Genomic DNA, 12,139 nt, shown 5'->3' with positions numbered 1-12,139 from the left:
CAATGTGTCCTCTTTCTTAAGATCTGGTAATTTTCTTCAAAGCACTTACCCAGCTTTTAATGACGAATGCATGTGTGTGTTTATATTCTCTCTCCTCCATCAGGCAGTAAGGTCTAGCAGGGCAAAGACTGTACACCACTTGGTTACCACTGTATAGCCTGGGTCAGGTACATAGTAGGTGATTAATTATTCCATAATCAATGGGTACGTAGTATTCCAAATTGCTTTGAGTTTAATCATAGAGCAGAATATGAAAACAAACAAACAAACAAAAGATATAGGTGATGAAGGGTTGGGAGACAATTCTGGGGGCGGATTTAGATCTCCTTGCTACAGCTGTTGTGAGCTCTTACATTGTACACTAAATCCACTTGGAACTAGAGAAAGCTATTTGTATCTTTTTCTCCCTCAGAACAACTTGATGGAGGGGCTGGACCAGACTCCTCTGGAGCTGGTGATGGGGGAGACATCTCAGTTCTGGTCTCCTTGGCCAGTAAATCAAGGGCAGCCAACTGGACCACACCTGAGCAGGGAGGCTGCTGGCCATCGTCCATGGCTGTGTGGGTGTTACCACTTGAAGTCTGGCTACTGTTTTCTTCTGTCCAGTTATGCTGCTGCAGGTGTGTATAGTGTTCAGGAGGCTCCGCCATGAGAAACTCCAGCTGCTGAAGGGAAACAAGAATAAAAAGAGTGGACAATGTATAGTATTTGTACCAAATAGCTCACTCACTTGGGAGAGAGGCATTTATGAGGTATAAATTCTCTAGAATGGGCTCTTTGAGCCAGCAGCACATTATGGTAGTACTTAGTTTTGACTGGCTCAAGAGTAAGTTGCACCATGCCCCGTGATTCTTGTTCTCAATTGGAAAATGGGTGATAGCACTTCCCTCTTATTTATGGGGGAGGAGGGATGCTGAGTATGGCAGTTAGGGGAACTGAGTTCCCAAGGTACTTTGTTCCTGAAATGAAAGTGTGGGCACACGATCCTGGAATCTGAAATGATGGCAAAATCAGGTTCTCAATGAATGCCCTCCTCCTCCGGCAAGTTGGACACAGTCACACTCTGCCCGCATTGCTGCGTACCAATAAAAGCCCTTCTCTGATTTGCTGAGCCCGTTCTCCTAACTGAAACTCCAGCTCTTCCACTTGCTGCCTCAGGGCCTCACGCAAAGTTTGAAGTTGTTCAGCCTCCTCCCTGCAGATAAATAACAGAAAACACCTGAATTTAATAATCACCTCTAAGGGCAGTCTTACATTGTTCCTCTCAAAACGTTGGTCCTGTCTTGGAAATTTCTTTTTTGGGGGGGATATGGGGGATTGAACTCAAAGGCATCTGACCACTGAGCCACACCCCCAGCCCTATTTTGTTTTTTTATTTAGAGACAGGGTCTCACTGAGTTGCTTAGCACTTCGCTTTTGCTGAGGCTGGCTTTGAACTTGGGATCCTCCTATCTCAGCCTCCTGAGCTGGGATTACAGATTATAGGCCTGTCTTTGAAATTTCTGAAAAGAGAATGTCGCCTTCTCTATTTGATTCAGTTACAGACACAGATATATTCTTCAGGAAGGTTGCTTTTTTCTGGGGTGTTAGGTGGGTAGGGGTGCTGAGGATTGAACCCAGGGCCTTATGCATGCTAGGCACGTGCTCTTCCACTGAGCAGTATTCCCATCCTTTTTTTTTCTTTAAAACAACTCCATGATAGTATAATTTACTTATCATAAAGTTTACTGTTTTAAAGTTTACTTGATTTGTAATAAATTTAACAAGGTGAGCAACTATCACCATCATCCAGTTCATGTACCATCTCCCCAAAAAGAACCCTAATGGCCCTGTACAGTTAAATCCTACCCCTATCCTATTGTTCAGGCAATGAACAATGCCTCTGCTTTGGGGACATATTTTTAAGCAAATGTTTTATTAGTACATTATAGTCATATATCATGGTAAGGTTCATTTTGATATAAAATCATTTTTTTAATTCCTTTTTTAAAAATATTTTTTAAGTTGTTGATGGACCTTTATTTTATGTATTTATATGTGGTGCTGAGAATCGAACCCAGTACCTCACACATGCTAGGCAAGCGCGTTACCACTGAGCCACAACCCCAGCCTGATATAAAATCATTTTGATATAAAATAATTTGTTCCATTTCAGTCCCCAGTACTTCACTTTTCCTCCCTCTCCAACCAACCCCCCCCCCCCCCCCCCCGCTTAGAGCCTCTGACTGGCCTCTACTGATCTTTCTATTTTTGAGAGATTTGGGACATATTTTTAATCCATGTGAAAATAATGCAGATTTTCAAAACTCTAATAATCTGGACACATTTGCATTTGCATGAACCCTATTCACATCCCCTGAAGATTTCCTGCGGATAATCCCCCTCCTCCCAGCCCACTGCCTTTCTTCTGACCTTCTCATATCGCCCTGGCCTTAAAGAGTAAATGTTCCCATCCAGCAAATGACTCTCACAGGCTCCCACTGAGAAAGCAAAAACAAGACCATGAAAGTAAAGGAAAACCTGGCCCGTTTCTCATTAGCCCTGCTCCAGGGTGCTCACCAGTCCTGTCCTGCCCTGATTACCTTCCCTTGCTCCAGGTGTGTGGTCTGGTACTTACTTTTATGACTCCCTCAGATAATTACCTTTCCTCCTCTGACATGTCCCTGGAAAAAAGTGCCTGCTGTCCTGTGAGGTGCTGCTCAATTTCCTCTAAATGCTCCCGGAAACTCTGGCATACAGTCTTCATGGCTTCCATCTCAAGGACTGTGCACTGAGAATGATTAGAAAGAGCTGAGAAAGGTGTCCTTTCTGATGCACTGGAAAAGCTCACCCAGGGAAGGGAATGGGTCTCCCTTCCCACTGGGGATCAAAGTTCTCCTGTTAATATATGAGGAAGAGAATAGGGAGACCCAGCCTTTGGCCTCCAGAAGTAACTAGTGGCTGTAGTTAGCTGAGACAGGAAGGCAGAGGTTCTTGGGCAGCCCTTAAGTGGCTATCATTACATCTCAAAGAGACTGGGTGATGTGGGGCTGCAAAGACATGGACAGAAGGGGGTGGGGGAGGCCAGCCAGAGGGCTTGTGCTTAGAAAAGTCGAGTCTCTCATTTAATTTTGTTTAACTTTGGTGCTGAGTACCAAGAACACTGGACACATCTACTCAGATGGTGTGTGCTTGATTAAAGAAAATCTGCTTAGAATATATTTTTAATGAGTCGTAGCCCTGCTTAGCCACCATTCCTGGAGGTTGAGATCTGCAGCATCAGCTCCACCTAGCTAACAAGCCCACCCAGAGTAAGACAGGCAAAGTTTGGGCATCCCATCCTTTCTGGGAGTTGGAATCTGGAATTGAGCTCCATCTACACTCTCCACCTTGCTTTCCATTACTTCTGATGTGAATCATCCTTCAAATTTTACATTCTCTCTAGAACTGTGCCTTTGCCTTGGTTTCCTAATTTAAACATATTCCTGCAGCATCTGAAATTGCTGAATGCTCTCTACATAACAACTCTGACCTGCATTAAGATACTTAATCAAACTCTAGCATGGCTTCTAGCAGAACAAGACTCTGTCCCTAGAATGCTTAGCCTCAGCCCCTAATTAAATTGCCTGCCCGAAAAAAGCTCAGAGCTGCCAGGAAAATTTATAGTTTGCTTTAGCCAAAACCTGGCATAGACCCCTGACCTACCTTTCTTATATCATTTACTAAAAGGGGCTTAAAATTGTGAACGTATATCTCTTACAACTCAGAATTGTCTTTCTCAAGGACCCAAGAACCATTCCTTTGAAACATACTTATCTGGAAGGCTATTGCCCAGGCTCTGTGGGAGGGTAGAATCCTAGTTTCAGTACCTGTCAGCTGGCTGAACAGCATTTACACTGACCTGACCAAACTTTTGTAAGTTTTCTCATCTCTGACTCTATTAAGCTCCTGCTCTTCCCTTTTTCTTACTTTCTTTAAAATGCCTAAATGATCTGTGTGCAAATCAGAATGGAGGTCAGTTCTTTCCCCTACCACCAACAGTTGAACAAAATCTCTTTTCACTGCTCTGACTTCCGTCTGCTGTGTATCTTTGACACACTCAAGCTCTGTCCATTTGTGGGACACTCTGATGATATGCTGAGTTTTTACCCAGCTATCTCCCTTATTTTGCAATCTGGTTGGATCATGCTTTGAATAAACCCAGGACCCAAGATCCCAGGATCACTACCTACCTAACTCTGGATGGGGTCAATGCTTATTGGACCCTAAAGTTATCTCTATGAGGTCCCCCAGACCCCATCAGTATGCCTAACTGCATGCTCACTTTTCCCCTTCTCATTAACATAATTCTACTTAGGGGCAGCAATGTGTCTAGCTGAAGAACTACATTTCCCAGTGTCCCTTGCAGATAGGACAGCCAATGGGATGGAAGCAAAGAGCCTGATGTTGGGGCCTTTGAGACACTCTTTAGAGGAATCTGACATGGCTAGCAGGCCCACTTAACATTTTCTTCTCACCCTTCCACAGAGACAAACCATATACCTAGGCTAATTCTTTCAGTCCTGTTTCTAGGAAGTTCCATATTTCTTACCCTTCTCCCCAAAACCATATGGCCAAGATCCTGGCAGTCCTATGATTGTTCTTTTCAGAATTGTCATAATGGTAATACCTTTTTTTTTTTGCTTTGAGAGTTAAGTTTTGAGTTTATCCTCCAAGTTTTATAATTTTTAATGCACTATTTAACTGCCTCAGTCCGAGTTTATGTGAACCAGCAATAAGGAGACTCTGAAGCATTATTGATGTTGGCAAGAGTGCTTAGAAAATGATCATATTGTGGCCTTTAAAGCCAGAAAAGATCCTGGAGACCATGAGGGCTTCTTTCATAGACACATGCTCTGAAAAAGAATGGTTAATAACTTTGTGGTAAAAAAAAAATGGCAGTCAGATTTCAAACCCAAGCCTTCAGATTCATCTCTTTTCTTCTCAGTACCTGACTGGGTCACAGCAGGACCTATGGAGTAGCTAGACATGTGAAGAAATTATCTGTTCTTCAGGAGGGAGTTGATCAAGTGGTTCAAGTGTACTCCTATACAATATCCAAGACTGGCCAGCTGGTTCAAATTCACTTCAAAGTTCTGGGGACAGTGAGATTAGGCCCTTCAAAAGACGTTGCCCAAGTTGGCTGGACATCATAAACACTGGGTTTTATGCCCCATCTAGATCTTTCAGGGTGACCCTTCATGATTGGATGGTGTGGGGTTGGATTTGGAAATAACCAATGGAATGTTCACATTCCCCTCAGTGATGTGGAAGATTCTGAAAGGCTGCCATCTTCTGGTCATTTGGAAACACAAAGAAAATACATTTTAGCCCTAGAACAGATAAAGAAACAGTTTGCAAGGAAGGGCACTTTATGCAAGGAAGAATGTATTTTGTACTCCTTTTGGGGGGCGTCCGGTACCGGGATTGAACTCAGGAGCACTCAATGACTGAGCCACATCCCCAGCCCTATTTTGTATTTTATTGAGAGACAGGGTCTCACTGAGTTGCTTAGTGCCTTGCTGTTGCTGAGGCTGGCTTTGAACTCATGATCCTCCTGCCTCAGCCTCCTGAGCTGCTGGGATTACAGGCTTGAGCCACCGCACTTGGGTTTTTTTTTTTTCTTTCCAATTTAAGGACTAAGTTAAACCTAATCTAATACAAGTTCTGCTCTACTGACCCAAACCCATTAAATCAAACTTCAGTTGTAAAAGAAAGGGTACCAATAACCATTGAACTTTCACTTTTGAATCAGCTCATATTACTTTCTAAATTTTGTATAATTTTGGTTTTCTGTAAAATTAAATCATAAACACAATAGAAGAATTTTCTAATATTCAGATCTTATTCTAGAAAGATTTTCATTTTTAATTAATAAATAATTCTTGAGAAGTCATCTATATAGGTTTATATATGTAAATCTAATTATATCAACAAATCAATTTTTAAGTTAACAAATTATTGTAAAGAATCAATTCACTTCTAAGAATTTATTCATATCAACAAACCTTTATCTTAAGATATCCCAGAAGATCACAAAAATGGCCATGTGTTTCTCTGCAGTGAAACCACTGGATAAGCTGGAGGTGTTTCTCTGTGTCATATGTTTTACCTAAAATTGCTCTTAGTTTTAACTTCTGTTTGGAATTCCTATTATGTAAAAGGTGATATCCATGCTTGCCTATAATCTTCATTTGCACATTTTCTAGTTAATTTTCTCCTAAATATCTTTCCTAACCCTTGCTAACACATAGCATTTAACTTAAAGTCATTTTTCTCTGGAATATTTTTCAGGCCTTATAAACCCAGGCTCACTCTCAAGGTAGCAGATGTTGCTGCACTGCGCACCCTTTTCCTCTTTGTTCTTTAAGTTTCTTTGTTTGGCTCTAGGCTCACCGAGAAATGCAATCCCTTATTTTCGCTTGTTCTCATGTGTGTGTGTGTGTGTGTGTAGGCATGTATGTATGTCTGCCTACAAGCACAAATACACATGCGCATAGTTGCGTGTGTTTTGATTGTTTCCTTTTAATGTGTGTTTCTGGTTCCTTGGATCTAAATAAAGAGAAACATTAACATCTAGTAAAACTCTAAATAATATTCATTTCAGTAGGTATATAATACCAAATTAATTTGGTAAAAGTACCTTTTTTTTGTATAATTGCAAGCTCTAGAAGGGGAGAAGGCTAAGGCAATATGGGACAAGGTATCTTAAACTGTGGGCTGGTGACATGCACACTCATTCCAACTCCTGCTTGTTTAAAACCTATAGCCATCTGAGGATGTCCACTGTGCATTATGGGCCACAAAGCCTCTATTTTCAGCAGAAGTGCTAATATGTCATAGCGTCAACCCAGTAGGAGCATCTATTTCTAGATGACAAGTTGTTCTGCACAGATGGGACTATGCAGGTCCAAGGCCTAAAGTAGGAAGAATGGGAAGACCTCTGGTCTAGACTCAGGGTAACCCCTAGACCTATATTAGTCTCTTGTCTAAACAGCATCCTTTCCTAGTACCTGGCTCTGGGTTCCGAGCCTAAGTTTCTCTAGGGCTGTGTCCGTCTGTGTTCTGCCTTCCAGAAGCTGTAGTCCTTCTACCTGCTTAGTGCCAGATGCAATGGTCTGACCAGGCTGTGCTACTTGATCTGCTGTGCTCCTGGATGCCAGGGCTTGCCTGATGAAGTAGGTATCCTTCTAGAACTTGTGTCAGGCCCACCCATAAGCTGCTCTAGACTCTGTGACTTCTGTATTCATTGACTCAACCATGTAAAATAATCTCCTGCAGCTGGACACTTTTGTTTGTGCCATGGGAGACTGGGTTACCTTTTTTCCCTCTTTGTTCAATTGTGGTCGAGTCACTGAATGAGGGATAGTCTAACTGAGTATCTATACTCATCTGTTGTCATAGATACCTGATTTTAATATCAAGTGATAAATTGATAGTACTTCTCAATTGATACATGTTTGGAATCTCTCTTCTCAACACAATCAATAAATGAATTTGTATTGTTTTCAAGGGTGTATGTGAACAGATGAGGTATTATCTTATTGCTTGAATAAAACTTTCTCTTACAAGAAGATAATCTTCATTCATGTATCATTTAAAAATATTCCAAATGCCTGATAGTTTTGAAATATGAAAGAATAATGTGACAAATTATATCAACTTTCATGTAATTATTTTCTTTATCATTACATTGATAGATATTTCTATTTGTTGAGAGATCATGTAGAAATATGTTTTATCTTCTAAATAATCACTTTCTAATGTTAACATTACTTTTATATATATTTAGATATTTTAGAGTTGGACACACCTTTGCCTGGAATGGATGTCCAAAACTTTCATGTCTTCCAAATTTGAATTTGTATTTGCCACTTTGTAGTTTGGAAGTGCTGGAAGAATTATATAACCTCTCTCAGTTCTAGTTCCTGGTCTATAAAAGAGAGAGGACATGGAATATATTAGGAATCCAATAAATATTTATGGTATGTATGAATCCAAGGTCAGATGACATAAAGTCATTAAAATGGTTAGCATAGGTACTCAACAAATATTTACGGAACTGAAGAATTGGAAGGTAACCTAGCAGACACCAAACCCTAGATGCTCAGTAAATCACATTTCCTATTCATTTTCTTTGAATAGCTGCAATCCTAGTCTCTTTTAACTCTCTCTGTATGCAGTTTCATGTGTGAGAGTCTTGATATTTTGAATTAATGGTGGGCCTTGAAGGCCTAGATTATTTCTTACCTTGAGGATTGTTGAAAAGAAGGCACTGGAAGGACTCATTAAATACCTGTTGACTAATCAAAGGCCCAAAAAGGTTGATCAATTTGTAATAACCCCAATGTCTGCTTTGAAACAAGCCTAGAAAGGGTGGACCAAAGTCCTTCTACTTGACATGAGGAGTTCTAGATTCAAGAACTTGGCAGAAGTAAAACAATATTAATAACTGAAGATGAGAGGAACACCCAACTAATATTACCTAGAGCTTCTCTGTACCAGACTGTGCTGAGTACTTTACAAGCTTATTTAATAATAAGACAATCCAGGTCTACAGACTGCATCATCTCCTTATTTGATAGGGTGGACCCAGAGAAATTAAATGGCTCGTGCAAGAGTATTCAGCTAAGAAAATGTAAGACCAGAACTTCTCAGCTAGACTGAATTGGAGATGAGGCAGATGCATAAATGCTGACAATCTTCGGGATATGAATTTACTGTTTTATGCCTTAGTTTTCCCTTCTGTAAAATGAGGACTAATCATAAAATCTGCCTTCCTTGCTTCAAAACGTGATTGATGAGAAGCATGAAATAAGAAGAGATTTGGGAGAATATGCCCTCAATGATAAAGTACTCTATAAATGGTTTGCGTGATTTAAGTCAGGAGGGCGATCCCCAAGATCTCACATTCAGGAAGGAAGCCTCAACCTTATCCCTGAGGCATTAGTGGTGCCTTTGGTGCACCTGCCTTCTCATCTTTGCAGGGGAAACACTTACAGAACAAAGCTCCCTCATGGTGGTGTCCTGGAGGGCTTTCAAGGTCCTTGTGAACTGGGCTTCTGGGTGATCTGCATGTGAGCCCAGGCAGTGCCTACAGACTGGAGGTGCAGGGCCGGGGCTTGATCTTTCTGCACAGCAGTGGGGATGGTGATGACAGCAGACACAGCCCAGGGTGGGTGTAGTGTGGCAGGTGTCCATTGGGTAAAGACTAGGGAAACCTGCATCCAGAGAGACCGATTTGGTGAGGGGCGGGGACCTCTGAGCGAAGGCCTTGTCACTTGGGGATGAACAGCAATGCCAGGGCTGGGATTCATAGGTATAAAAAGTCTGAACAGAAACATCAGCGACCTGTCTCGCTTCTGTCCCTAGTCTTGGTCCTGTGGTAGTCAGAGGGTCACACAGAGTGCATTCTAAATCTGTGCTTCCATAGTCAGTCCCCAAGGCCATGGCACTCTGAGCAGCTGACACCAGATTAGAGGACATCTGGGCTGACACAGCCTGGGAGCGGCCAGTGTTTGAGTCAGTGGGAACATCTCCAGGCAGTTTATTGAGGTGGGAAACAGACCTGTCAGATGTTTGGCCAAGGTCAACTGAACAGGATGTGACTTCTCTGTACTTAGGAATTTGCTGTGGTGGCCTCTCTTGTACTAGTGAGTTGTGGCTGGTATAGGGACAGAACTTGCTGCCCTCTTCTGCTCCTAGGGCCTCCAAGTCCACATGAGGGAAATTGTCTTGAGTCTGATGAATCCCAGGAAAACTTTGAGACTCACAGTGGTGGCCTTGTGCGAGCACTTCCTCTGTTCCCTCAGGCCCCAGAGTCCTGTCCTTCTCTTCTGTGATGTGGGCCAATCCCAGAGGGCCACAATATGTGGAGGTGACCATGGCTCCAGCGCCTTCATATTCAGCATGGGACACTGGTGGGGGCTGCCACAGATGGCCGACTTCCCTTGGGTGTTCTTTCCCAGTGGCGGTCTTGGCCAGGGTTGCGTCTGGGATCAACAGCTCTGGTGGCCCCTCTGTGGCCTCAAGCTGAGGCTCTTCCTCCACCACAGATGCTGAAGCCTTTTCTTCCAAGATGCTCCAGTCTTGGCTAGAAAAAGATGTGTTCACCATGCTCTTGGAACCAGACCTCTCTGACTCTTGCTGACAGTCCTGGGATGACACTAAGCTGTGGCTCTGATCCCTTAGCTTTCTGCCTCTGTTCTCAGCAGGACTCTGGCTGCTTGGGAAGGAAGACATCTGTAGGAGCAACCGGGACAAAGGGAAAGGTGTCAGGAGGTGGGGAAGGCAATAGGGGTAAGGTTGTAAGTGTCATCATGGTTGACTCCAAAGTTAGGAGACAAAAGTTACAGGCTCAAGTTCTACATCAGTGAGTGCTTCATCTAGCACCAGCTTATGAGGCTCCGCTTTCTTGATTAAAAAAATTAAAAGGATGGGGCTGGGGTTGTGGCTCAGTGGTAGAGCGCTTGCCTAGCATGTGGGAGGCACTGTGTTTGATCCTCAGCACCACATAAAAAGGAAGAAAGAAAGAAGGAAAGGAAGGAAGAAATAAAGGGAAAAAAGAAGGAATGGTATTATGTCCATCTACAACTAAAAAAATATATATTAAAAAAATGAAAAGGAAAGGTGGAATGTTCTGGAATCTCATCTACTGTGACTCCATCATGTTCTGCCCTTTGACTGCACATGGCATGTGCCTCCAAACCCTTCTGAATCTGGCAGCCACCTTAAACTTATCTTTCCTTCTAAGTTAGCCATGAGTGAGGTTAGAGTGGACCATGTGTGGTGAGCAATAAGGGCCCTCTTCCTACCTGGAAGGGCGGGGCTTCCGGTGGCTCCTCCAGAAACCCACTGCTGTCGGACTGACAGCTGTTTGTTCTGTCCACCCTGGTGCCTGTGAGAAGAAAGAGGCCTTGAGTTCAGTAAAATAAAAATATGCTGCCAACAGGACCCCCAGGTGCCCGGCATGTCAGAGAGCCTCCACAAATGCCAAGCATATAGGAATAAAGGAATTCCATTACTTTCTCTCTTAGTTGCTAAAGAGTTCATGTAAATCTGCACCTCTAGTTTCCTAATACAAAGAGGAAAGCATGTACTAAAGGAAGGGGAACTAACTTCTCTCAAAACTAAATTACAGCCAGGCGCGGTCATGCATGCATGTAATCCCAGAAGCTCAGGAGGCTGAGGCAGGAGAATCGCAAATTCAAAGACAGCCTCAGCAACTTAGTGAGGTCCTAAAGCAACTCAGTGAGACCATTCTTGAAATAAAATATAAAAAAGGGCTGGGAATGTGGCTTAGTGATTAAGTGACTCTGGGTTCAATCCTGGTACACACACACACACAAAGAAGATAATTGAATAAACAAAAATAACAGCAATGTGTATGGGGATTATAACAAAGACCTAAAAAGTGAAAAGTCTGCAAAAATAAGCACTTATTATTATAAAACTGAGTTGTGTGCATGGTAATAGCTACCCAAAAGATATTCCTTTAACATGTGCAATATGTACAGAACATTTAACTTGGGTAATAGACTTGTTTACTTATTGTCAGAGAAAATAGAGACTATTGATTGTGTATTTATTATAGAAATAAATACATTTTAAATATACAAATTAAATGTATATTTAATTTGTGTAATCCATTTGATTTTACTGCTTTTGTTATAATTTTAACTCAATCAGTATTAAAACTTTCCAGATCCTTTCAGAGTTAGGAGAAAAATTTGTGCTTCTGTGAAAAAATAAATGAGGATGATGGTAGTAAACTTTCAAAAGCTCAATGCAGAATATAATTTTTTTTAAAGTATTATGCAACGGGCCCTGTCATTTTGGCACAACCCTATAGAGTGGACACCCTATCTTCAAATATTTTCTACATGAACCCCATCTTGCAAGCTTATCATACAAGCTTCAGGACCCCTGGCTGCCTGTTACTACTCACTCCCAAAGCCCCTCTGCAGTACAGTATGCAGACAGGAGAGAAGAGGACAGGACTAACTTCCACTCTTCACTCCCCACCCCCACACTACATAGCATTAGAAACCCAACAGGATGCTTGAGCCTTGTTGGAGGATGGCAAGGTAGACTTTGCAACCTCTTGTTCTTTCTTTATGTT

The 12,139-nt window shown here is 42.2% G+C and overlaps 1 protein-coding gene across 6 annotated transcripts in view; it reads right to left on the bottom strand.

Moving 5' to 3' along the window:
- Positions 1-205: 205 nt before the first annotated feature.
- Positions 206-12,139, bottom strand: part of Itprid1 (ITPR interacting domain containing 1) — a 155,224-nt gene continuing 143,290 nt past the window's right edge. For 4 of the 6 annotated variants that reach the window (XM_058573148.1, XM_058573147.1, XM_046426088.2 and 1 more), the window contains exons 10-14: positions 10,833-10,915; positions 9,019-10,260; positions 2,643-2,770; positions 1,084-1,195; positions 206-665 (exon numbers count right to left, since the gene is read on the bottom strand). In XM_058573148.1, coding sequence (XP_058429131.1) covers positions 378-665; positions 1,084-1,195; positions 2,643-2,770; positions 9,019-10,260; positions 10,833-10,915 — 1,853 coding nt within the window. In that variant the 3' untranslated portion in view covers positions 206-377. The remainder of the gene's footprint in view (positions 666-1,083; positions 1,196-2,642; positions 2,771-9,018; positions 10,261-10,832; positions 10,916-12,139) is intronic. The other 2 variants (XM_058573149.1, XM_058573150.1) reach the window with 2 other exon arrangements.

Source organism: Marmota monax, unplaced genomic scaffold (genome assembly GCF_021218885.2).
Source record: "Marmota monax isolate L192 unplaced genomic scaffold, Marmota_monax_Labrador192_F-V1.1 WCK01_AAM20220418_F8-fsc00133, whole genome shotgun sequence".
In the NCBI taxonomy this organism is placed as follows: domain Eukaryota; kingdom Metazoa; phylum Chordata; class Mammalia; order Rodentia; family Sciuridae; genus Marmota; species Marmota monax.
The sequence above is the reverse complement of the archived record's forward strand: the minus strand, read 5'-3'. Positions and strand labels throughout refer to the sequence as shown.